This window comes from Tauraco erythrolophus, chromosome 1, assembly GCF_009769465.1.
Source record: "Tauraco erythrolophus isolate bTauEry1 chromosome 1, bTauEry1.pri, whole genome shotgun sequence".
NCBI classification, from domain to species: domain Eukaryota; kingdom Metazoa; phylum Chordata; class Aves; order Musophagiformes; family Musophagidae; genus Tauraco; species Tauraco erythrolophus.
The window spans coordinates 101,770,510-101,797,562 of record NC_141465.1 but is presented as its reverse complement, the minus strand read 5'-3'; the positions used below and the strand labels follow the sequence as shown (position 1 = coordinate 101,797,562).

General features: G+C 43.6%; 1 protein-coding gene across 1 annotated transcript; it reads right to left on the bottom strand.

The window, feature by feature from the left end:
• Window positions 1-3,370: 3,370 nt before the first annotated feature.
• Window positions 3,371-20,616, bottom strand: RGCC (regulator of cell cycle). Its single transcript, XM_086616134.1, has 5 exons — window positions 20,517-20,616; window positions 20,137-20,316; window positions 9,602-9,709; window positions 8,046-8,108; window positions 3,371-3,453 (listed from the first exon to the last, which is right to left on the bottom strand). The coding sequence occupies exons 1-5, from the start codon at window positions 20,614-20,616 to the stop codon at window positions 3,371-3,373; spliced, it is 534 nt and encodes a 177-aa protein (XP_086472260.1).
• Between the last annotated feature and the right edge of the window lie 6,437 nt (window positions 20,617-27,053).

Below are 27,053 nucleotides of genomic sequence, written 5' to 3'. Positions count from 1 at the left end.
GATGTATTAGCAGCATGTTGTACCAGCTGCCAACAAAATAAATTATCTGGGATGCTATTTGGAGACTGAGAGCTGAGCCGTCCTGTTTGGCCTCTAAGAAAAACATGCATTTTGTTTCACATCATAAACTCTATACCCAAACAAACATAAAGCTACTGCTCATAAATCAGTTTTCCAAGAGCATAAAGCTATTAAACTATACACAGCCTTAAGAAAGAGTCTGTGAAGACGGATTGCCAAGATTAGAGCTTAACGCTGTGCGAGAGTCCACTGAAGTCACAGCTCAAAAGTGCAAAATACTTGTGGGAGTAAGCTCTTAGCGCAACCCTAGTGCCAAGAACCAGGGGAGAACGGTGACAAGCCCCATCCACTGTCATGGATCGCTCTACTTCTCAGAGAGATGGAGAAAAAGTAGGGGGACAACATGACCATCCACTCAAGTTTAACCTAGGTATTAAGCTAAATGTCTCCCGAGAGGTTTTAAATAGTTTCCAGAAACTCCTACTTGTGTTGCATGAGAAAGCTGACCCCCCTCACAGTTTGTAACTTTCTGGAGCGCTGATGGAGCCATCAGCCCAGCTACGTACTGACACAGAGTGAAACCCCAGCCCACCTGCAAATTTTGCCATGGACTTCGGTAGCGTCCATTTGGTCCTCAGCCATTAAGCCATTCATTATGGATAATTAACCTAGAAATTATCTGCAGTTGAGATACCCACTGGCATTGTCCTAGAGTAATTAAAAAAAAAAACCAACAACAAAGCCTCCAGACTACCTGCTACACCAGCGTGGTTGCCTGACTTTGAGCACGAGATGGGGAGGCAGGGCGCATTAGCTGGGCTGCTGACGAAAGAGCACCAGTGGGGAGCGGAGCAAGAGGAGAGGACGCTCTTAGGGTGCCTACAGCCAAAAAGCAAACACCTGGAGGTTGGCACCGAGACTTCCCAGCACCAACCTGGGGCTCTCCTGTGTCACCCTGGCCGGCATGGTGAGCAGGACAGATGCCCCAAGTCATAGGGCTGAAGCAAGCTGCCATGCTTGCATAATGTGATGCGAAGGCCCCAAAACAGGTCACCCTGGCCAGCTGGGTAGTTTTGCCTCTGCTCTTCCAGCCCCACAAACTGTTACACTCCGCGGCCAGTCATAGACAGGTTTATTTCGACACACGCATTTTTTCTTTAGGCAGTTGATTAAGAAGCCCAAGTGAAAAGCCTGCTTATCCGCTGTCTTTTGCAACATTCGCTGTAGCAAAGGGACATCACCAGGGGATAATTCAGCCTCCCCCTCCTTGTAATGGCTATTGAAGTAACCAAGAGAAACATCCTAACTTCAGGGTTTTAGCTAAGTGCCTACATCAGGTGGATCAGTCCTGACTTGATTTGATACTCTTGGAAGATTATTTTATTTATTTTTTAAATGTGAAGACTGCATATATACCAAAGTACCGTGATTTGTTTTTTGAGACAAGGGCAGCATACTTAATGATAAATACTGATCTGTAATACATCATTAACAGAACCGAAGGATGGTGGTCAATATTACAGCCATACGCTATGGAGAAGGCAACACTCACTTCCAGCCTGAAGCCCACTTAAACATCCCCAAGCCTCCCTGAGAAGCCAGTGAGCTCTGGTGCCTTGGGAGAACAGAGGTGCAGTCCCCTAGTCTGTAGTTTTTAAAAGCTGAACTGACAAATATTCTAGATTCCATAACATAGATGTGAAAGAGCAAAAGCAACCAGAGCATTAGCATCCCTTTGTACTGACTGGCCTGTTTTAATCACACAAGCCAATCTACGGCATTTAACTGATAGCTTCCAATCTGTAAGGAAGAAAAGGACCTTGGAAAAGATCTGGTTTACAACTCTAAGCTTATGAGGTATAGCAGCCAGGATCATCTTACATTACTGTGAAGTTATTTAGACAGCCAGAGCTGTTAGTAATGTAGAAAGTAACATAGAAAACAGGAGTTCTCCCTGTTGAGAATATGGAGTTAGCGCTGTTAGTATGCAGAGCTGGATTTAGTTCAAGAGCTGCTGCCGTCATATTGGCTTTATGATACTCATTTTGCTTCCCAACATCACAATGTTGGAAGTTTCTCTCCAGCAGTCTAGCAGATGTCATGTCTAGCACATTTAGGCACTTTCAGATAAATGAAATCTCATGTAAGACAGGCTCCAGTGTGGTGCAAATACCTCTCAGATGGTCCTGAGCTGAACATCATCTGAGATGAACTCCATCTGAGTTCCTCTAGAGACCCACGCTGGATGGACCTTTCCCACTGGTGAATTCTTTTCACTTCACGCAGGATGCAAAGCAGCTGGACAATGATCTAAAAGCAACAATTACTGGTGCAAACTAAAAATGCAGACACAAATGTTTCCCAGCAGGCAGAAGTGACCTGTGTGGGTTTTCTCTTTGCAACCATCCACTACTGAAACCAAGACTTAAATGAAGCTGTAAACATGGTTTCTCGTTCCACCTCTGACCCTTCCCGTTAGGTTAGGCAACTCTGCTGAAAATAACTTCCACATCCAGTGCGTACTGCAAAGCAAATACCAGTAACGAAGGAGCAGAGAAGACACTGGGACAGCAGGCTGAAGGAGCCGGGAGGGGTTGAGCCTTTCCCTGTAAGCAAGCTCCATCACTGCCAGCGCAACTGTTTTCCTCCCTCCCAAAAACTCACCTGGCTGTCCGTGCAGCAGCAGTGGCTGCAGACACACATACAGCCAGGAAAAAAAAAAAAAATCCCTCCTTTGGCTCTTCTCTCTCTTTTATTACGGGCTCAGAAAAATTAGCACGTTACCAAGCTTAATGAGTTACCGCATATCAGCTGAGCCTGGGTGACAGCACCCAGAACACACACAGTCAACAGCAAACTCAAGATAAGACACATTGGCTCAAGCCCCAGTGATGGAGGTTTGAACTAATCCATTTAACCTGGAATTTACAACAGGCAAAGAGCCTATGTGCAAATAATTGTTGCACCTCACCTTACACACATTAAGCTGCAGCAATACATCTGCTTAGTCTAAGCTCCTCATTTCCATTTCTGGATGCATGGTGTTGGCATGTCAGGGCTGAGACTCTCTTCTGAATCCAAATTCAGCATCATAGCACAAGAGGGAGGTCAAAACAAGGATTAAAGAGCCAGACTGGTCCATAAGGACAGTGCAGCCTCCAGCCATGCTCACTGGGGATAGAGTATTGCAGGAACATTTCTCAACAATGCATTTTTCAGTGCCCTATGTAATTAGATGATGAACTTAAGTCATAAGCATACTCCAGAGAAATGACATCTACATTAGTGTCTTCCTTCTGACACAGCAAGACGTTCAAAATTGAGCTTAACAAACTGCAGGGAATTGAGATCAACAGCTCTGCAGAAGACACTCCCAGATTTCGAAGCCGATGATCTCCAGAACTGCTGTATAAGCAAAGCAGAAGTCTCCACCTGTTCATGCACAAATAAGATTAAAGAACCCAAACAGATGGTGACTTAATCCCCAACTCCATCCTCAACTGCCGTAACACAAAATGAGGAACACACCTTGCTTTAAACCTTTGCTTACACTGGAAAAATCTTCAAAACTCGATGTCTGTAAGGACAAAGTATTGCCGTTCCAAAGTACTGTACTGATTTGGGGATATCACTCTATAAACGGAGACACCAATTTTAAATACTGATTTTAAGCCCAGAGTGTTTGACAGGATTGAGTGACAACTGAATGTGCAGAGGGGAAAGTGGAAAACTCATGCTCAATGCCTCAACCTGATCTGAGGAAGAGAGGAACAAACAGCTGTCCATCTCCTCCATACCCCACAATCGCTTGAGGTGGCCTCCTCTGAAACTCGTGGCTTATCTAACACATGCTTAGTCAGGGTATTCTGCCTTCGGAACAGAAACATCTGCCATTCACCACCACTGCATCACTCACCCTACAAAAGAGCATCAAAACGCAGAAAGCCAGCCAAAACTGCTGCTGCGATTCAAGTAGCTTTAAAAACGTGCTAATGATGTTTCTTAAAAGAAAAGCTGAGTTTGTCTCTGCTCTCCTTGTTCCCCTTCCCTCAGCTTCTACTGAAAGGCACAGTCCCTCTCCCTCCCCACGTAAGAAGTCCTACACCCAGCCAAGGGAATTCCCCTCCTTGGCTTTGCACATCTCTTTGCATCTGGGACTGGGGAGAAGGGCCAGGCTCCCCTCTCAGTTTCACAGAGGCAGCCAAAAGGAGGATTTGCTCCTGTGTGTTCACAAGGGAGTAGCAAAGAATTTCTACAGTGCTCTGGCAAAGCCAGAGCAAGCTTACCTTGCTGCGCAAAATGGGTTTCCTGCTGTGCAGGAGCCTCTGAGAAGGTCCCAGAGCACACAGAAGCACATCACTGTCTCAGACTGTAACCATCCCACCTTCCTTCACAGGCTTTACAGTTCATCTAGAGCAACATGCAACTTCACCCTCCTACATTGGTTCACTCTATTTCTGTTCCAAGGGACAATTTACCACCTGAATCACAGGTAGGAAACGTTGAAGGGAGTTTTTCCTCTTCAGAAAAATACTCCACGCTCTTACATTGCCCTTCTGCCTGAAAGGAGGAAAAAACCCACACAACCACCTCAAAGTTGTTTCAGACTGATTAAAATGTACCCAATCTAGAATTTCATTTTCTTACCAATGAATACAACTGCAAAAATTATACGGTGTTTAGTAAGACCCAAATACTTTGGTCAATTTTTAGGAAATCTAAAGCAAGGAGATGGACTTGCATCATCTTCATGGTGTTCCCACACAGTAGACTTTCCCGTAGCTGTGGAAGACAAGTCCAAATCCATCCTTTAAGGTTCTTAAATAACTGGCTGGTAGCTGTGCCACAGGCAGACACATCCTTCTGCAGGCACAGAAGACACATTCAAAGATAACAGACCAAGCCTGCTTTAGTCAAAATAAGACCTGGAATTCAAACGAGCCCAGCTCACTTGGTCTGAACAGATGAGAGAGCAATTGCATGAGTAGCTCCGACAGCAGAGCCAAGTGTAACACCTGCAGCAGCTGGACGCAAGCTCACATAATGACATCTCCAGTGCCTACTGCATATGGAAAGAATCAGGTTCCTTGTCAAAATGCAGGTTCACCTTCCACTCTTTCAGCATTACACTGATGACCAGGAAGTCTTTTTAGAGTGGTAGACTATTTTGGACCCAAGGGTCTGATATCAGAAACGTCCAGACGCTTAAGTATTTTCTCGGTGCTACGGGATCTCCATACCTTTAAACCCACGGGCCTAAATGTCTGACCTCTCCATTAGCACTTCATGTAGACCGGTACGTAATTTTAAAGCTAGCTTTTACACAGGGTTTGAAATAGGTGTTATTGTTCAAATCTGTAGTAAGTGTTATTTCATCTGTATTAAAGCAAAACTGAAGTAACAGTTTGACCAATTTTATTATTTTTCCTGATTGTATTAATTTTACATAGTACAAAATTCTCTTATTTAAGCAATTTGAAAAGAAAAATACGAAGTTCCACAGGAAGCCAGCATAGCACGTTTTTCCTAGCAGGAAATACACCCTTATCGGATATTTTAAAGCTTGATGTTTTCAACAAGAGCTCAATTTGTACTTATGTTTCAGAGTTTGCATGTTTATATGAAGCTTTCAGACATCTGGATTCCAGTTCAGGGTTTATTTGCATACAAAAATATATTATAATGGAAAAAAGCATTAGAAGTTCTCAACTATATAAAATTACAAATATATTTTCATAAAAGCAACTTTAAATTAAAATTCAAGCTATATTTTAAAGCAAAATACAGCTCTAACACTTAAGTTATCATATTCCATCTGCTGCAAAGTAACAAAACTGATATTGCCAGTTAAATACTTGTAAGAGTTTACAAAGGTTATGTTCAGAAGGTGAATATCTGGGGCAGCAAAGTTATCAGACAAGGGCAGCAGTTCTCAGTGATTGATGTCACTTATCCTTCAGAGGACATTCATATCCAAGCACAATGCCAAAGATTCATTTCACATACCTGGAAACACAAAACAAGATCATTAAGTTCTATATTAAATGAGATTGCACGTTGTTGACACACCAGACACTCTACCTATGCGCAGCTTTCTAGACTGCCTGACAGGCTAGATTTATGCCTTTTTTTAATGAACACGAGAGCCTAAAGGTTAATGTGCAAAAATTTAAGGGGATTACTGTTCTAACAAGTGCATCAGGCTTGAAAAGACACCTGTACAAAGTTCTGTGTAACTTCAAGCATGTAGACAGAACAACTTCTTATGTGATGATAAATATCAGATGGAAGTTGGACTTTTGCCTCAGAATTTCCATGTACGATAAAGACAGTATCACTGTAAGTGACACTGTATAAGTGAGACTGCTGAAATAACTATAGACTTGCTTAGTTAGGAGGAAAAAAAAAAACAACACAAACCAAAAACCACTACAGCAGGTAGCAATCCCAGGCCTCACATTAGATGTGCCTTGCAAGGAGACAATGAAATCAATATACTATAGGCAGCCCCTTTAGAGTTACCTGCAACATGGCTGGGCAAGATACAGCAATGTAAATATTTGGTGGTTTGGGGCTTTCACTGTCCTATGCAAATCTTCAAACTCAGAAGTTTTTCAGAAGAGCAATCAGTCAATGAGGTTTCAGTGGTAAAGATGGAGTTAGCTCAAGCATGTGTCCATGACAAAATAAATTTCTAGTTTCCTGACTTCTAAGTAAGAGAAGGGAAACCAGGATTAAGATGTAAGTAAGACAACAGGGAAGTAGGAAACTCATAAGTGCAGCTGTCTTGAGTTAAGTCTAAGGCAGACAGCAAAGGCTTCAAGAACTACAGGGAAGGGAAAACACTTAATGAATACAAGAAACTCTCAGTTCATAGTTTATTATGGCAGTTTTGTTCATGCTGCTATTTAGGTCTAGTCCTACAATTTTTTGTTTTGGGCTCTATAGCCTGGTTCCATACAAAAAACCCACCATCAAAACAGTATCACACCCATAACAGCACAGGAAGAAGCAGAAATATTAGGCAGTGTTCATGGTTAGGAATAGGGAGGGCTATTTTTGTTTGTGTTGTTTTTCTTCAGAAATCATAATAAGGACCTAGTATTTTAACTGGAAAATACAATTTCTAGATAGTGACAGAAAAAGTGATCTAAATTCCTGGTAAAGACAAGAACAAACAGGATTTTGACATTTAATCAAAGTCAATTGATACAGATATCTGCTCCTTAATTCTTTCATAAAGCAAAGTCTAGAATAAAAAGGTTTCCCTCACCTACAGTTACTCCTTCAGTTACTCAGCTTTATAATGAAGAAACGACACCCCACTTTTTAGCTGAGTTTTAAGTATTTAAGAAAGTGATGTTTACTTGATCTATACACTGTCAAGTAGGGGTGAATTGCAGCTGCCTCAGAGGTGGGGACGGAGGCTCATCAGAGTACAGCCTTTGTCACACAAGCCGAAATGCACGCCTTGAACATTCAAGTAAAGACTAGAATTTAGTCTATTTTACCTTCTCATCCACATAACAATCCATAGGACTAGAAAACTAAAATGAAGCCACGTTATATAAAACTATTGCTACCCTTCCCTTCCTTCTCCTCCAATACACTGGCTTTCATAGAATCATAGAATGGTTTGGGTTAGAATGGTCCTTAAAGATCATCTAGTTCCAACTCCCCTGCCATGAGCAGGGACACCTTCCACTAGATGAGGCTGCTCAAAGCCTCATCCAACCTGGCCTTGAACACTTCCAGGGATGGGGCATCCACAGCTTCTCTGGACAACCTGTTCCACTGCCTAACCACTCTCAGAGTGAAGAATTTCTTCCTTATATCTAAGCTAAATCTATCCTCTTTCAGTTTAAATCCATTACTCTTTGTCCTATCACTAAACGCCCCTGTAAAAAGCCTTTCTCTAGCTTTCTTGTAGGCCCCCCTTTAGGTACTGGAAAGCTGCTATAAGGTCACTGTTTGACAGCATCGAGATGCAGCCTACTAATTGAAAAAAAAAAAAATCTACTTACTTGCTAGTGTCCTGTCAAGATCAGCAATAAAGTCTTCCAGTTCTTTTGTGTCGCCAAGCTTTGCTGCAAAATAAGAGACAGTCAGTTCTGCTTAGACATGACATACTTCTCTGGCCAAAAGAAATACTGGAACCACACAAACCCCCAAATCATTTCCAGTGGGATTGAACATGCTGTGGATTATTTTCAGGAAAGTTCAGTACAGTTGCTGCAATGTCCAAATGCATTCTTAGAAAACAGGAGAGACTGGATGAAAAGTCTAAGTTTTACAGTTTTCCATCTGACAGGAGCAAAGCAAAGCAATCCTCTGTTTAGCTTCCTTAACAAGCAGAGGCTGAAGAGGAGAAAAAAAATCTGTGTCAACTAATCCATGTCCTTTCTACTGAGGGAGTCTTCCTTATTGCACATATTCAGATATTGCATTCATGGACCTAATCAAACCCCACTCAGTCAGCTCCCAGTCCTACCCAAATCTAAGCCACTTAAATCATGTCAGTATCACTGGTTTGCTGTGATGTCAGATCCTTTGATCTTGGTCCATACACTATACATTTGGATGCAAACATCCACCTAAATTTCCACTCAGGAGAACACCACTGGTTCCATTCAATCTAATTCTACTGCAAGTGCTTCCTTATCTCATGTCTGTGGTCTATTCCAAGACAGTTCCAACTCTATTTCGGTCTTTTTGTCTTCTCATCAGCAAGAGCATTTTGACCTTTGCCAAGTATTTCCTGCCAGTTTAACTGAACTCTCTTTTTCTACATCTTATTAGCTATTGCTCATTATTTTTCCCTAGTATCACACTAATTAGAAAGAAAGCATGTAACTTGTGGTTTTTTGTAAATGGTCACTGTGGAAAAGACATGAAAGCATGAAAAGCTCTTGAGCATGCATCTGAGAAGACTAGTTGTAACAAAAGCACCACGTAGCACATACATATGACTGTTCATTTAATAATATGTCTACTCCAGAGTTAATCTAAGTTAACCTGAATGAAACAAGCTCCTGGGGAGTTAGATCAGCCACTTTGAAACAGCAGAGGTACAAAGGAGGAAGGAACTACTAATACATGGGTTGTATCAGCAGTGCAAGGTCTATATGGATCTGAGTAATTGTGTTTACTTGAATGGCAGCGTACAGCTTTGGAGGAGTCACCTACTGCACCCCTGCACTCGGGCTAAGTGTTTCTGTATATAGATGGGACACTTAAGCTACTTAGTTGCTTCAGTAAGAAGTAGCACAAATGAATTCAAAAGTGAAGTATTCTGTAAGGAGTACCAGAACTCCTGATCAACCAAAGAACTCTAATGTAGTTTGGTGTTTCAAAATCAAAAGAGTTGCTGGGCCACTTGTGAAGAAGTGTGGATGCAGTGTGCTACCCTTGTTTGCGATCAACACAATAATATTTGCATTTGTAGTGTGCTTAACAGTAATCCTTAGGTTTGTTGTCACTTTAAAAAGAGTCAATGCATGCAGGTGAACCCCAAATCACAGAAAGAAGCCTGAATAGTTGAGAATTCGGAAGAAATGTCAACAGTTAAAATTAAGTTTACCTTTACATGGAGTTACCGATGGAGATGGCAAGCTTGGAGTAGATGTCATTGGAGAGTTAAGCTTTTCATCACTGAGGCTGAAACTATTTCTATAGAGTGAATCTGCACCTGTAAAAAAGTTACATTATAAAGTAAAATTAACATCTTCTGCAGTGTTGTAATAGAATTAAATAGAGAGAAATGGGACATTTCCTACACAGGCTTCAACATCTGTACTACTCAAATTTACAGACTTTAAAGACAGAGGGTCAAATAAATAATCTATTGTGTGAAGGCTGACATTCCCTGTTAAAAAGCAAGCAGTCCTAGGCCCAATTCTTACCCCCTAGTGAGGAAAGTGTCAGCTTTCCCTGCAGTCAGCATCATTTGGAAAATATTACAAGAATAGCAATTATCCCACATCCACTAAATGAGGCCTGGTATGACCTGCCTGATTCACAGTATTCTGGGAAATTCTGTTTACCTGAATTTTTCAAAAGCTGTTAAAAAAGTTGAATAAAGACCTCCAAGACTAGGACAGTCCCCCAGAACAGAGAATACGTTCAGCGTTGCCCTCATCCCTGAAACACTCACCATTTCTCCATACTCTGCATACTGGTTTTGGCTGGGCTGGAGTTAATTTCCTTCACAGTAGCTACTATGGGGCTATGATTTGGATTTGTGAGGAAAACAGTGTTGATAATACAGAGATGTTTTTGTTACTGCTGAGCAGTGCTTAGACAGAGTCAAGGCCTTTTCTGCTTCTCACACCACCCCACCAGGGAGTAGGCTGAGGGTGCACAAGAAGTTGGGACGGGACACAGCTGGGACAGCTGACCCAAACTAAGCAAAGGGATATTCCATACCATATGACGTCATGCTCAGCAATATGAAGCTACATGAAGACGAAGGAAGGGAGGGACGTTCAGAGTGATGGTGCTTGTCTTCATCAAGGTATGACGGAGCCCTGCTTTCCTGGGGACGGCTGAACACCTGCCCGCCAATGGGAAGTAGCAAATAAATTCCTTGTTTTGCTTTCCTTGCGTGGGTGGCTTTTGCTCTACCTATTAAACTGTCTGTGTCTAAACCCAAGAGTTTTCTCACTTTTACTCTTCCAAATCTCTCCATCCCATGCAGAAGAGTGAATGAGCAGCTGTGTGGTGCTTAGTTGCTGGCTGGGGTTAAACCACAACACTCTGCTGCTTCAGGTCTTGTATTCTAGATGAATTGTACAGCACCTTTTAGGGTTTGTTTTATTTTGTAACTCTCTGGAGTTCACAAGGCAGTAAATCTGTACACAAGATATTCTGCAATCTTATTTTAGGTGGTCTTTCAAAGAAAGCTTTTTTATATGCCATGGAAAGCAACGGGAAAGATCCCAATAGCATTCTGATGTTCTTGGATTTTTGACAGGGCCTTAAGTTTCAGAAGTTTCAAAAAATGATCTTTATCTTGTTTCTTTTCATAAAAAAAGAGTTCCATGATGCACAGCACACACAAAGTATTAGTCATGGCTCCACTGGAAGGAGGAATTGTCATTGTGCTAGAGACACTAGATCTGCTGGTTCCTGCAGTTTTGTGCCAGTGACCTGAAAACTGTAGTTCTACAAAAAGAAACCATTGTAACACGAACATGTCAATGGTCTCCATTTATCTGACACATAAACATATGTCTCATTATACGGGTGGTGACTTCCACTGGTTGCCACTGAGGCCAGCAATTTTGCCTATTTGCAGCACACATAGCATTTGTCCTTGGAGCCCCAGCCTAGGAGGTAGTTACACTGCAGCATTAAATGCATCCAAATCAGAATTCTCACCCTTCCTTGGATGTCTGTCCCATTTGCTACACCAGGAGACGACTGTCTTAGTTAAACTAAGGGTGTCTTGCTGAATTAGCAAAAGGGAGCAGGACCACAGCTCGCCTTGCCAAGATCTACACATCTACACCTTCACTGAACACTGCCGCGATGTTTGCAGATATCAAACGCAGAGACCATTTTCTAGCTGACTACTCCTCTACCATAAACTACCCCATCTTTGGGAAGAAAAGCATCTTATCTACACCCAGTCTCCTCCAGTCTGTGGTCCTTACCAGCATAAAACCATCTTCCATAGGGAGTATATGGGTACAGTGACAAATCAGACCCGACCAGATGACTGGATCTACTAAGTCTGTCAGATGTTTCCCCAGCCATAGGCTATTTGTTTCTTCTGTGCTAGCTTCCAAGCCTGCCTCTGTTGCAATACACACTGAAGAGGTCTGTGTGAGAAGCGTCAACCTGGAATATTTTCCTCTTTGGATGCATGCTGGCCAGCCACAGTACTGGATCTCCCACAGTTCGCTCTGCAATCAGCTCAAACCCTCTTTCAGCAAACACACATGCTACCTGCAGCACTGTGCAAACGTGAGCTAGGATGTGAACGACACCTGTTACCTGAGACTGTTGCTTGCCGAAATCAGCTGCCAGTTGGTATTTCTTGTTTAGAGAGGTATGCTTCTCCATGCTAGCTTTTTATTCTAATTTATCTTCCCTCTAAAGTGCCTGTTCTCCTCTCTAAACCTGAGCAGATCAAAACCAATCTACTTGAAACTTCAGATATAAGAAAGATTTGATTAATACAATGCAGAATTGAGGTAATTTTAGCTAGAAAAACAGAAAAATAAGCTATTTTAAAAGTGGCTCCTAAAAACATGAAAAACAACCTAAGGGGGGTGAAACCTGATGCTGCTCTGCAATGATGTGTGTCACCAATGTTGTACTATACAATATGAAGTCTGTACAGTAATGGACTGAAAGTAACAGTTAAAGGTACTACAAATTTCCTCCTGAAATCAGCTTACAGACCAACCCTCTACTAAAGCCACATTTCTTTTCAGCCAAGATGCAAACCCTAGTGATCAAGAAACTTAGAATGGAAAATTCTAGCTGTTCAGGACAAAATCCCTACCATTACAAAAAAGCCAAATAACCTCTAACACCTGACACAAACAGTCCTGTAGCCAAGAATACAACTCACTGAAACATTGACAGAACAGACCATCAAAGATAAAACACTTTCCAGGCAACGTATTTGAAAAGAGCAGAACAATTTCCAAATGATTTGGTATTTTAAAGGTTTTAGAGCTCATTGAATTAATAAAAAATAATCCAGAGAACAATGTCTACAAAACTGAGTGTACTTTTAACATGGAGTCTATGCTACTACCATCTAGAAACCACATGCAGTGATGCTGGGAATTTATATTACAAACCAATCCTTCCTGTACACCAAATCCAAAGTTCCAGTTGCTCTTACATATAGCTGAAATAAAATATTCTTTTTGTGAACGCGTGTGAGGGCAACTCAAATTATGAAAGCTTTAATAAGCCATTTAAATTGGCTGCAAACTAGTCACACAATTCTTTTTATTTATATCCATTTACAGATTTGAGCTAGCAGTCACCTTTGATTCTCTTTATGGTTTTCTCTCCTTATTCCTACTGTAAGCAGCTCTAAGCACTGACCGTGCACCTCACAATGTATTGAAACCAGAAAACGTTATGTAGTACTGGCTTCCACAAACCTTGTGCTGGGAAACATTCATAACTGGGCTAAAGAGAAAATAAGACAGAACTATTGCTTTAAATATCTAAATATTTTTCTTACCATTCTAAAGGTGGAATGTTTTCACAAAACAGTGCTATCTTCTGATGGGTTCTAATATTAGCAGTTTCAGGAAAATGTCAACATTTATCTTTCTCAAAAAGTAAAAACACTTTAGCTACTGGCTGTGGCTTACACATTCCACCAGCAGCAGAAATTCTGGTGATGAAAGGAGGAATGCATTGACTCCACCATCAAGGTCATTGTAACTGCTGAAAACAATGTACTGTTAAAAAAAACACTTGTGATATCAATCACACAAAAATACCCACTTTGGCAAAGTGTGGCTGTAGGGCAGAACGCTCTGGGAAAAGGACACTCCAGTCCTTGCGCTCCACCAGCTGCCACAGCCAAGATTTGCTCATTCACCTCCAATAATGGCCCTTGGAAGACTTCCACTGCCACACAAATACAACATCCCCTGCAACCCAATAACCAGAGGCTGATGCCAAGGAACTCTCATCACTGCTGTCCTTCCTCATCCAGCCCCTTCTATCCCACTGCGATGCAAGTTCATCTATCATTCATCACTTATTTTTCACTTTGTCTTTTGATTCTACTGCCTGTGCACATATAGAAATTATGCTCCTTTGCTTGTTTGTTTTTTTTTAAAAAAAAAAACACCACTAAAACTGACTCTTTATAAAAAAAGACTTAAAATCTGAGAGTTAAGCTATGGAGTTGATTTACATGAGTCAAACCAAGCCAAAAGCTGCAGAATTAGGGGGCTGGGATAAGTATGGGCGTATTTTACTTTGGCAAAGTAATCTGTAGTTAGTGTCAACCTTAGCTGTTCCAGTATATAGTTAAACCACAAAGAAAAAACATGGCAATACCATGTAAATATAGACTGTCCCCATGAAATGAGCAATTGGAAGGTCCTGGGCAGTAATTAACTGAAGGAGGAAAACCTCAAACTCCTCATTTTAAAACAGACAACGGAAAAGTTCAGCTGTCTGACTTCTTCAATATTATGCTCTTTCTAGTACCATAGTTCAGGACACAATTTTAAAGAGCACTGAGTCGGTAAAATTTTCACTGCAGTTTTCAGGGGGGAAAGTTTTAGGGGAAAAAAAATAAATCACATCCTAAAGTTTTCAGAGAGGAGCTTTTAAATTCCACTTCATTCTCTAGAAGCCGTGAATCTACTATAAAACAATAGCTCAGCATTTAATGAATAGACTGCACAACTCATTCCTAGTCAGAACATAGCCTACTTGCTAAAATAAATAAGAGAGAAAACCAGGAACTTCTAATGCCACCAGTAGAAGTGAGAAATATTCACAAGGCAAAGAGCTCGTGTCATAATACATATGTTGCAGCTCCCAAGGATAGTGTTTCTTTTGATCATAATCACAGTTAAGCTTGGCTGCACTGTTTATTTTTTGTGGGTTCTTCTCCTAGCTAACAAACATCTGTTCCAACACTGGCACAAAAATCACACCTTTTCACTATCAACACGTCTGGACTTCACGATCTAAAAGATTTCAGATTGCATAGTTACAAGGAAGTGATCTAGGAAGCCTGAAAATCAGATATACAAGTGTGCCTTCTCATTATGTACAAAGCTTACCCTTCCACTCCCCTAACCACGCTTACTACCTGTGAGGCAGTGTTTCTGACGCCAGTCTCCCCCTTTACTAATGATTTGTTTATAAAGTGTAAGAAAGAGGCCTGCTGGAGAGGCAAGAACAGGAAATCTTACAAAAAAGCATACTTCTCATTAAATTGAAATAACTGGAGAGAAGCCTATGTATCTGAAACTTCTGCGTTTTCTTCCCCTTGAATGTACAAGTAATTTAATAAATCATTACTTCTCAGATGATTTAATAAAAGGTTATTTCTCCATGAGAGTCTTGCTTCATTTTTTCGTTATAAATATTATATTGCCTTCTTGTTAGAGACAGGCCATCAGAAGCTCACAGAAAAAAATCTAGCTCCTTAAAACGTTCTCCTCTTCATCATACAAGACTGGGATCTGCTGCTAAGAGCAAAGGCTCACCTACTCCACATTCTGTCTCTCATAGGGAACAGAGCTGATGCCTATGGAAGAGTGTAAGAGCAGTGCAGCCACACACTGATAGTTTCAAGATCAACTCTACCAAGGTCTAGTGATGCACAGATCAGTATCTTTTCTAAGACAGCAGTAGTATCTTAGCCTACAGCAGGCCCCATCCCTCCTGCCGTGACTTTATCTAGTTATTTTTTGAGTATGTAAACTTTTAACATCCACCATACCTTAAGGCAATATATTTTACAGTTTAACAATACATCATGAGAAGAAATAGCTCCTCTTATTTGTTTGAGACATGCTGGTTTAATTGGATTTCCTCATGCTGGGTGAGGTAGCAGTCATTTTCCTAATGTCACTTAGGATTTTCTGGAAGACTAGCTTGTCCCCACCCAAGTTGTCTCTCCTTGGGGCTGACAGTCCCAGTCCATTTAGTCATTTGGAAACTATTTTATGTCTTCAATCACTTCTGTTGCCTTTTCTGTACCTTCTCTACAATCACATATTGCACAACTGCAAACCTAAATGGGCTTTTCAGGATGAGTGTTGCAGCATTAACAGTGGCTGATTGTCTTCATCTCTAGACAGCGGCGGCATTAGCACAACCACATGGAGACACCTGTGGCACGTAAACATGAATGCTTGCACTACATCAGGCACTGGTTGCTAAAGGATATTGTGCAACCCTGTAGTGAACTCGCACCTGCTTGACTTTGAAATTGTGAAATTAAAGAGTTCTAGGTGCACTCAGTGTCTTCTGTTGTGTTTAAAAGCCAGGAGGTATTTGTCAGAAAGCATTTACACACTCCTAAAAATAACTATGAAAATATACTGCAGGCTGTAAGAGTGCAAGAATTGAATCGACGCATTTACTTTGCAATGCTTCTAACGGAGAGGCTGGAAGCAGAACCTGTCTTAAGAAAATGCATCCAGAGCTGTAAGTGTGAAACACTTCTGAGAACACAACAGATTATCATTTAGCTTTTTGGTGTTGCCATAGCCTTGGCACAAGAAATATTAAAGTGCTTCCCTTTACAGCCTCTCATAAAGTCCAACTTTCTATTCCTTATCCTCAGCTTAAACTCGGAAGGCTGTCCTGACATTGCCACGCACTGTACTGGCACAAGGCACTGAGCGGACACACGATTCGCACAGGCAAGCCTGCGCTTTTCCTCACAAGCTTATTCCAACACTCAAGAAGCAAACGGCACCTGCGGGAGTTCGTCAATACAGCTGCATCGACACTAGTGGTTTTTTGCCAGCACAGCCCGCTCTAGCACAAACACCGTTTTATCCCAACCAACATATGCTGTAAACAGCAAAGAGCTATAAGGTATCCCTCGACTTGGAAGTTTCAGCACGATTAATAACCTAAAGTGCAAAGCTGTTATCCTTCGATCCAGCTGAATACATCAAATTGAAACATAATTGGTACTCACTCACAGCCCAGCGACTCGAGAATGTCTGTTGGAGGAACTCACGGGTTGCACCATGATTTCCAGCACTAACCCAGTCGGCTGTTGTGGTTAATGTAATACTTGTACATTACTAAGTCCAAGTACTAAGATCATCGCAAACATCTGCACACACGACCTTTCTATTACTGTAAGGTCTAAGAGTCCATTGTGTTATGTGCAATAGTTAACCATGGCCAAGACAGACGTTGTCCAAAGATCATTTAGTCAAATAACAGGACAAGATGTGAGAGAGCCAAGTATATCATGTCTGTTTTCCACAGTAGTATCTCCAAATTCGTATTTTTTCTTAAGAGCCTAAAACGTGCTATGTAAGAATTTCAATTAGTACTTTTGGAGCTAGCTCCCTCAAGAGGAGATTTTAAGGTTAAAAGCAATATTTACAGGATTAACTATATTGATAAAGATCTTTTGTAAATATTTCTGTTAAATTTAACGGGCTTATCCTCATGGCAGAAAAGCCAGGAGAGCCAAGGCTTTCCTTACCCTACTAAACAGTATTGTTCAAGTATGACCACTTGATACCTGTTCCTAGCTTCTCTCAAAGTGGAATTTAAGACTGATTCAGAGGCCCTGAAACAACCAGTTTAAAATGTTACCTTCCCTTACAGTCCCCACGCTAGACTCAGAAGACATCACTGCAAGAGTGGTCAAAAGATACACATGCCTGACCTTCAGCCACACCGCATCCATTAGGAGGATCAGATTAACCAACCAAGAAGAGATAGTACTACAATAAAATACTTTCAACTGTTCCGTACATGTATGACAAAGTGTACTTGGAACAGTCTTGGCACTGGATAACAAGATTTTGCAAAGTACATAAAGAGTCTTCACGAACAAGAGGATCATTCAAACTATCTGCAGATAAAATTGCTGAAATTTCTTTTGTGTTGCTACAGGTTTGTTTTGTCAAACTTGCTCTTTCAGCCCAGTTTCTCCTTGATCCTGCAGCGGTGTTTAACCTAAGCACTACCATGGGAATAGCAAGGTCATGAATTCAGCACTACACTTGCACTATAAATGATAGAAACTAAAGGAAATGCAAACCAAAGGGAAAAAAGACTTGAGTTTGAACAGAAAGAGTCTGGATAAGTATTCTATTCTTAAAATAAATGTAGGGAGTGTAGCTGTATTACATCAGACACTGGATCCTGTTTTATAAAAGGAGCTCTTTATAAGTCTGCAACTCCTCTCCAGTCCTACTATAACTTTAAAATAAGTTGTCCACACTGAACGATGCCTTTAGGAAGAAGTGTTTCACCGGGTCTGTTCTGAGAAACAAGGAGAAACAGCTGATTTTTTGTTTCCCTTCCCTTAAACACATCCTCACACACTTGACACTGTTGGATGCCAACAGGTCACTCCTAGTGCATCTCCTGGTCCAGCACATGCCAGTCTCCAGAAGACAGTGACTTCTGATTTCTCCAGAGCCACTTTTCACATAATGCATCACCAAGGGAGGAACCCCAGCACAAGATGGGATTTGGGAGCTTGACAGGTCCCACATAAAAGATCCTTGAGGACTTTGTAGAGAGCCATTCAATCCTGTCTGTCCTGCTATCCTGTTAATGTCTTCAGCCTAAACCAGTGCAGACTTCTGACACCAACTTTTATTTCCCAGATCTTCCTGAAGATCTGGTCTGCCAATTTGCATGAGCATGCTGTTTCTCACCAGGCCTCCTGCCCTGCCAGACAGAGAACACCATCTTCCTCAAAAGGCCCTTCCTGTTCATCTTGAAACAGCTATTTTAAGCACTGTTCAAGATTTAAGTTTTCTGAACTATAGCAGATACACTAAGCAAGTACAGATGTTTTTACCCATGCAAGAAGAGTAAGTTCTTGATATTGTTTAATTTTTTTCTTTTCTCAACAGTAGATAATTTTATGAGGGAGAGAATCTTCACTCTATTAATTTAAGCGTCTTATTTGTGGCAAAAGTTTGTAAGAGGTTAATATATTACAATACTGAAGACTGCACAAGAAATAGTACACTGGGGCTGTATTGCTGCAGTTAATAACAGACTTAGATTTACAACCCGGCTCACGTATTTCATCAGCTTGACTGAGTAAAGGCAGACCTCACCTTACACACCCTCGGCCATCCAAAAGGCTAGTGTCCAGCCTAAATCAGGCGTGCATTTCTAAACCTCCCTCAGAGGGAAAGAGATATTTGCAAGGAGTGGTTCACCCACTACATTACAAAACAACAGAGCAGCATCTGGATCCACATACCTCCACAGGGAAAAAAAAAAACAACCTCAAAGGCACTGCTAGGCAAAGTATCCAAGTTTTGGGCAGGTAAAACATTACCCGTCAATGAAATGAAACAAATCCTACCCGTGACGATGAAATAAGGGGCTCTGATAACATGGAGAAGATATGCTCTCACAGCTTAAGCACTAGGAAGATTATATTAATGTTTTTGTGCTAAGTCAACAGAACTGCATGGTAAATCGCTGAACTGACAGAAGATGCACAACAGAAATTAAAGGAGCAATTTTAAGTAACTGAAAAACAGATAGGCTTCTAACAACTGCCTGCACAGTTTAGGAACTAAAACAACCAAACACCTGGGTATAGATTGTTTTTAGCAGGACTTACTTCTGACAAAGTAGCACCTTGAGCCTACCGCTTTGGAGAACAGCAGTTTCCAGCCTCACTGTCTGGAAGAGGAAAGATGTTTTCTCTCCCCGACTAATAAAAAAGTAAGAGGGGTAAAACTTTTTTCCCAGTTAGCTAGAAAAAACCAAGTTCCAATTCTATGTTTTCTTCCTCAAAGAAGGTCGAGTCAGTACCTGCTTCCCTCCCTTCTTGCGCTATGTTCTGCATGCACCGTTTTTATACACCCAGTGCACCGGGGTGCAAGTGAGCTGAAAATTACCACCTTCGAAACACTGATAACACTAAACCAGAAACCTGGATGAGTTTGAATCTCTCCTGGTAAGCGCACTTTAGCTCACACTCTCTGTCAAATGATGCTTCAGCTACTGAGGTACAACGGACCGTCTCTGTTAATTTAGGGAAAAAAAAAAAAAGTTTCTTAAGACGCCGGGACGTCTCTGTTTCGGCAGCCGGCCGGCAGCTTGACCTTGTTCCACAGTGAGTTTTTTCAGCCCTATGTGCTCAGGAGCCGACCCTGACGTGGCTTTCCTCCAGCGGCTCTCGCCCTCCTTCCCTCCCTCCTTCTTCCACACCCGGAGAACGAAACCAGCGGAGCCAGACTTCGCATCCTTGCGACTTTTAACCCAAAAAGTAAATAAAAATGTGGTTGGTTGGTTTGTTTGTTTTAAAAAAGACGCGTTTCCCGGTGGCGGGTCCCTGCCTGCCTCCAGGAGGGGGGCGCGCTGGTTTAACACCCGCTGCCGACCCCCGCTCCACGCAGGCAGGGGCAGGGCACGGCCGGACCGACGGACACTCACTCTCCGAGTCGCTGAGGCCGCTGCCGTCGCTGGCGCCGGCGCTGCTCCGCCGCTTCATGCGCTCCAGGTGCTCGCCGTAGCAGAAGCGGCGCCGGCCGGCGGGGCAGGAGAACTCCGCCAGCACCGCCTCGAACTCCCCCAGCGCCTCCGCCAGGCCCCCGCCGCCGTCCGACCCCAGCCCTGCGCGGCGGCGGCAGCGTCAGGGCCCGCCGGGCGCTGCCCGCCCCCGGGCCCCCGCGCTGCGAGGGGACACCCGCCGCCTGCCCCCCCCTCCCCCCCGACTCCCACCCCGCGGCGCCCCGAGCCCCCCACCCCGGCGGAGGGGAGGGGAGGGGGAAGGGTCCGGGTCCTGCCGCGCCCCCTCAGCCCGCCGCTCCCACCTTGACCCGCCGGCCGCTCAGCCTGAGGCGGCTTCATGGCGGCGGCCGGCGGAGGTGCCCCAACACCGCCGCTGCCGCCCCTGCCTCTCGCCGCCAGCATGGGCGGCCGCGCCGCGCCGCCGCCGCCTCTTATAGCCCGTCCGGGCTGGGGGGCTGAGGCGGAGGGGGCGGGAGGAGGAGGAGGAGGTGGCACCGCGGCCCGGCCCGGGCCGGCCCTGCCCGCCGCGGGGGACCGGGCGGGCGGTGCAGGTGCGCCGGGCTGGGAGGGGGTGCGGCGGCGGCGCCCGCAAGCCGGCAGGGATGCCTGGCCGGAGGCTGGGCTTTCCAGAGCACCGGAGACCCGCTAGCAGTGGGAGGTATCGCCCCTCGTCCTCCGATCGCCGCTCGCGACAGCGCGATCTGCGCGGCGCCAGCGGCGTCGGCCGGGGCGTTCTCCGGTGGGGAGGTTTCCTTCTTCGTAGGAGAAAGGGATTAGCACTTGTCCTGAAGTCAGGTTGACCTGATGTTTATACATGCCACAGCGACCGAATACTGCTCGGTCGTTTTAAATAGCAGCTATCTGAGCAGCTAAAATACCGGTTCTGTTAAATACCCATTGGGGAAGACTCTGTCACATCTAATTACGGCCAGTAACACTGAAAACAGGTGCTATTCCGTGTGCGTGCGTCAGGAGCTATGATTATGTTTGCGTCTTGATGAGAACATCTAGAATTGGAAGAGTCGAGGACAGGGAGAGGGAAGGAAAAAATATCTCCGAAGCTTCTCGGCATTTTCAGACATGTCGTCACTGCTTCTGCAAGATATGAAACAAGAAAAACAATATTCTAGACAATAAACCATTTGTATCTAACAGATTTGTTACCTGTCCTTACCGGCTGATATGGAGGCATTTATTTATTTTCGCAGTGGATCAAAAGAAGTTCTCATGGTGAAGTTCAATCGTTATTTATTTTGTGGCTTCCTCCTTTCTTGTGGTCTTCCTCTGTTTTTCTTTCTGCTGATAAAAGTGGCTACAAACAATCCTTTTTGAAGACAGTAGTGACATAGGAAAGCAAGGTTAAAAAGTAGGGAACAAGAAGATACGAGGGCATGACGTCAAGAGCACGAGCAGGGTGAACAACAATAGACAAAAGGCAGAAAGGAGAACCATTGGGTATATGACTGGATCAAACTCACAGCTCAAAAAGGCAAGGACCTGGCCCCACAGCTGATGTCAATTCTCTTTTGCCCAAGCACACCATCAACCCTGCTGTCCACACGCATGCCCACCAAGCATGAGTTATCTAGTCCCACGCTTCTTTGTATAGCAAGACATGACTTAGAGGCAAAAGATGTTTTAGATCAGGCTTGAATCTATCTGTTTTGCGAGGAATACAGGCAAAATAACCAAAGGCTAAAAGTCCTCCTGTGCCCTCCCTTTTATTTCTCCTGAAGATGGTCAAACAGCCTCATAGATGTCTGGGACAGGGTCGCGTCATCACGAAGAAAGAGCACGCACGGAGTATGTGAAGCTGTACAATAAGGCTTGAGTTGTTCAAAGGCCTTGCTGCCACAAAACAAGGAATGACCTGTCCTACATCTTCCTTCTCACACTCCTGGCATAGACCTCCTGCTTGTCTTTTGTGGCGGGTTTGTCTCACCTTCTGCTGAGCCAATTCAACACATTAGAAGAGCAGAAAACTAATCCAGTGAGAAAGTGAGTTGTTTTCTGTTGGGCTGAGCTGAATAGACTCAGCTCAGGTAGGTGAGCTCCAGAGCTGATAAAAGCAGAGAGCAGATGGGGACATGGATAGCAGAAGAGAACAACTGCTTCCCTGTAGTGATACAAGAGTTCATCCCTCTCCTTCTCTTTAAATTATTATTTTACATTCAAATTTACCATTTTCAGACTAATTTCTAGGCACGCTGAAGAGATGATTCCATAAACAACTTTACTGCCATGTGCTTGGGAATCTTCTTTCCTTAAGAAAACCTGGGCTTAAAAATCCTCGGTTGTGTTTACTGCACCATAGACAAGTCTCTTAACATTTCTTCCAGTAAATACTCACGTTCTCTACTGCAGCTCCTTCTTTCTCCTAAGCAGCCTGTGATTCCATTGAATGCAGCTGAGATTCAACTGGTGAATTTTGATCTTCTGCATAAACCATTAGCTTATACATGAGGGAATAAAGACTGATTTTTATGCCTATCAGTTCTGTGTTATAGACCTATGGTCTAGCCATGCATCTCCATAAATGTTCTGAAAAGCTCCCACTGAATTCGATGCATTTTGCCATTGATGCCAACAGGATCAGCCCACATCTGGCAAAATGAAGAGGTCACTTTTAAGCACGGTGCCCCGAAACACTGCAGACTGATGCGTGAGACTGCTCTTATTTATTAGTGGGAACATCCAATGCAGCTTGTAATGTAAACCTCAGCTAGTGAATCCCTCCCTTCTCCTAGGCAGCCGTCCAAGGTGTATTTAAAGTGAATTTCTTCTTGACCATTCGACACGGTGTCTCCAGATCCTCCTCAGCTTGTGATGCAATGTTTACACTGGTTTCCTCCTGCATTTTTAACCTCACAAACTTGTGAGCCACATAGCTATTTAAATCAACAAATCCTGCCTGTGAATATGCTTCAGGGAAACCCTTTAAAAACATTAGCAGGTTCTCTGATACAGCCAAGTTGCAAGGCTCACCAGGTGCTAGTTTTCTAAGTGAAACATGGAGTGATTTGAGACACAAAACCTTGTGCTGCTACACCAAAAAGAATCCTAGGACTGGTTTACACAGGCGTTGGTGCTGCAGGTTGACTAATCTAGTGGTTTTCAAACCATGACCCAGAGATGGCTACAGATCCATGAACAACTTCTGAGGCATTCATGTAAGACAGGAAAAAAAAAGAAAGGCAAATTTACTGGAAGTAGGTTAAAATTGACTGTACATATGCAGCCTCACATGCCAATGCACAGAAACCAGCGCTGCAGAAGGGCAGAATTTGCAAGACAGAAATGGTTAAACATTTCTGGTCTAATCAGTCATTTCTTTTCACCACTTCAAAGATCAAGAGTACCCCAAAATATCAGTCCTTTTGAGTAAGCACCATGTTCCTACAATTAAAAGCAGACATTTTGTGAAATCTCATCCCTTCTTCTCACTGATATTGGTGCTAGACAAAAGCCAGAGAAGATGGATTCCTGCCCATGGAAGCAGCCTGGAGTTTGGAACATGTAATTTCCATGAGTCTTCTAATATTTTTCAGTCGGTGAAAACAATAATTCTTTACAAAAGTAACAGTACCAGGTGGTTAAAGTAGATACTTCATTTCAAACCTGGGAATGACAAACAGAAGCCCACCACCTATCTGAAGGAAAGCAAGGGAACCCAAAATTTAGGCAGCCGTGGAGGAGAAAAATAAAAACTGCCAGAGGATGAAAAAGCACAGGTGCCAGCCAGACTGACATGCAGGGAAACCCAACTCCTTGAGCCACAGAGCAGGAATAGAGCAAACATCATCCGTGTAACTTGTCTCCCTGTTCAGTGCATCACAGCCCTGCCCTTGGCATGCTCTTTTGAAGTGTGAGACAGTGGAGAACACTCCAGTCTATTTTATCCTTCACACTGCGAGTGGAATTGCCCGTGTGAGTGAATTGCTAAACTTGTGCTCTAATGAGGGTAGCTCCCTAATTAAAACTTGGCTGAGATGAGCCATGCATTTTATATAGGCTACCGAACTGCCATCAGAGGCGTAGCAACCTGCATTTGCTGCCAGCCAGGCTAAATACAAGCCTGTGACCTGTAGCTCAATCCACGGCACCAGTGGTGAGCTACAGCAATATAATTAATCTTGAAAAACTGCCAAAAAAAAAAAAAAAAAAGACCTTTTGCCAGAGATCTTTCACAGAACTTTCCTTCCTCTTCTCCCAACCCTTTTCTGTAGACCTTAAACCTGAACCTGGACTTACCACAAACTGACACAATTCCTTTTGTTTTTCTCTCTCCCTCTGATTGACACACAGTGGATGGAAACTCATGGACCGGCTCATTGCCACCCGTGACTGTGGCCTTGTGAGCAAAGCAGACATCTTTCTGCTGAATCCTGCCAAAACCTAAACTCACTTTCTCCAATCCATTACACTTACAAATTTTCTGCTTGTCAAATTAACCTCCTAAACGCAAACGCAATATAGCCTGTACCGTTTTCTCTTCCTCTGTCTTTCAGTAACATGAGGCAGAAGCTCTTGGAGTTTCGAACGGATATATTTACTCTGAAACATGTTTATGGCAGTTGAAATGTAATCACTATTGTTGCAGCTGGACTAAAAGTCATTGAAACTGATAGGTGTAATCGTAACCTATATTGACATTGCTGGAGACAGTTTAGTGTGAGCTTCTGTCCACAGCAAAAAGATATGCAAAACCACTCAAGAGTTTGAAAGTTCTGGGTCAGGGGACTTTGGCTGAGTAGTGCATGGAAAAGGGAGAGGAGTTCAGGTAAGGAGAGGGATGGCAGTGAGTAAATAAGAGATAAGGAAGTTTCAAAATAATCGGATTCTGTTTGGTGCCTTTTTGAGAGAAGATGAAAGGAACAGTGTCACTTAATGAAAGGTATGTTCCTATTATCAATCCGACTTGAGGCACTAGTAATTTTGATGCAGATCTGCTACCGTCTCCAGCTGCCTTCTGGTGGTTTCAGTTTCTAAGCATTTTTCTTGTGCATGAGCCAATTTCTCATTCAGAGGAAACTTGACTGGAAGACCAGCCCAAATGTACTCCAACTATACAGGAGACATACAGGATCCAATCAAGGGCTTGGACCTGAAAACATGGAGATGGTCTTTGCTCGCTTGATTCATCTGTACTCAGGAAAGTACTGTCTGCTTGTTCTTGGTACAGAACTGTTGGGGGCATCTAGTACCACCTCCATTTCTTCTTCACATTGGTGTAAGTTAAGATACATTTTAGCTGTTTGGGTCAAAGAGACAACTGCTGACAACCTAATTCCTGGTCACACTAGCAGAAACACTTCTACTATCAAGCTACATGACAAGTCCTTTTGTTCTTTTCCTCATTGGTCACCAGGTTTTTCCAATGATGCCTATGTTTGTTTTGCTAGTACAAAACATTGGCAATATCCTGAAAACAGAAGGTCTACAAGCAAAGCAAACTGAATGTAGTGCATTATAAAACCAAACACAAGAGATATTGGGCTCTATTATATATTACAGCCAGGTTTTGGGGAACCTTCAATCTTGAGTTCACAAAAAGTCACAGCAAAAGTTCATGTCCATCAGAAAATCCTCAAAATCCAACTGCACAGAGCATGTACTGACTGGAAAGTATAAAGGCAGTACATCATGGAATCACAGAATATCTCAAGTTGAATGGGACCCATAAGGTTTGTCAAGTCCAAATACCTGCTCCTTGCAGGACTACGTAAAACTAAACTGTATGACTAAGAGCATCATCCAGATGCTACTTGAACTCTACTTGCTTGGGGAGCCTGTTCCCATGACTGACCACCCTCTCAGTGAAGAACCTTTTCCTAATGTCCAACCTGAACTTCCCCTGACGCAGTGTCATTCCTTTTCCTCATGTCCTATCACTGGTCACGAGAGAGAGAAGATCAGCACCTCTCCCTCCACTGCCCCCCTTGAGGAAGTTGTCAACTGCAATGAGGTCACCCCTCAGTCTTCTTTTCTTGAAGCTGAACAAGACAAGTGATCTCAGCTGCTCCTCATAAGTCTTGCCCTCGAGACCTTTCACGATCTTGGTTGCCCTCCTCTGATAATAGATATCCATAGATAATGCTACAGTGGCAGTGGAGAGACACAAGAAGATCTTTTTTAGAGTGAGATTGCTTCAGATTGTGATGGTTTGAGGGCGGGGGGGGCGGGGGGGCGGGGCTGGTTCTGGTGGCAGGAGAGGGTATTTGCTCCCTGTGACCTCCCTGGTTTTGGAACTAGGTCAGACCCGGTTCTGGCCACCAGATTGGACACCCATCCCCCTCGGGGTTGAGCCAATCAGCGCCTCTGCGAATTGCCCTATTTAAGTTGGGACAAAGGAACTGGAGAAGGTGCTTTGCCCAGGAGCGAGGAGAGGGGAGGAGGGCGCTGCCCCCACTCCCTGGCTCCTGGCCGGGCGGCTGCCCACACTGGGCCGGCGCCACCCGCTGAGGATGGTGGCGGCAGAGATACTCAGAGGGTGGTGGCAGAGCCACTTGGGGAACTCGGGGAGCGCCCCATTCCCAGGGTGCCCACTGGGCTGAGTTCACCCAGAGAGGACTGAGATCTGAGAGAAATGGCCACACAGACACCAGGTCAGTGAAGATGGAAGGGGATGAGGTGTGCCAGAGCTGAGTTTCCCCTGCAGCTGGTGGCGAGACAGCAGCAGCCCCCCTGCAGCCAGGACAGACTCGGTGGAGCAGAGACCCACTCGCCGCCCATGGAGAAGCCACGTTGGAGAAGAGATGCCTGAGCCTGAGGATGGTCATGGAGCATGGGATGCACGACAAGGTAGAGAGGCATCTAGAGTCTGTGGGACGACCCACGCC

Excerpts from the sequence above, each read along its gene's own strand:
- RGCC (XM_086616134.1), bottom strand. The coding sequence starts at position 20,616 with ATGCTGGCGGCGAGAGGCAGGGGCGGCAGCGGCGGTGTTGGGGCACCT. Across the intron at positions 9,710-20,136 it reads CGGCCTCAGCGACTCGGAGA|GTGCAGATTCACTCTATAGA; the intron begins GTGAGTGTCCGT and ends ACTTTTTTACAG. Across the intron at positions 3,454-8,045 it reads TCTTGACAGGACACTAGCAA|GTGGAGACTTCTGCTTTGCT; the intron begins GTAAGTAGATTT and ends GTGCATGAACAG.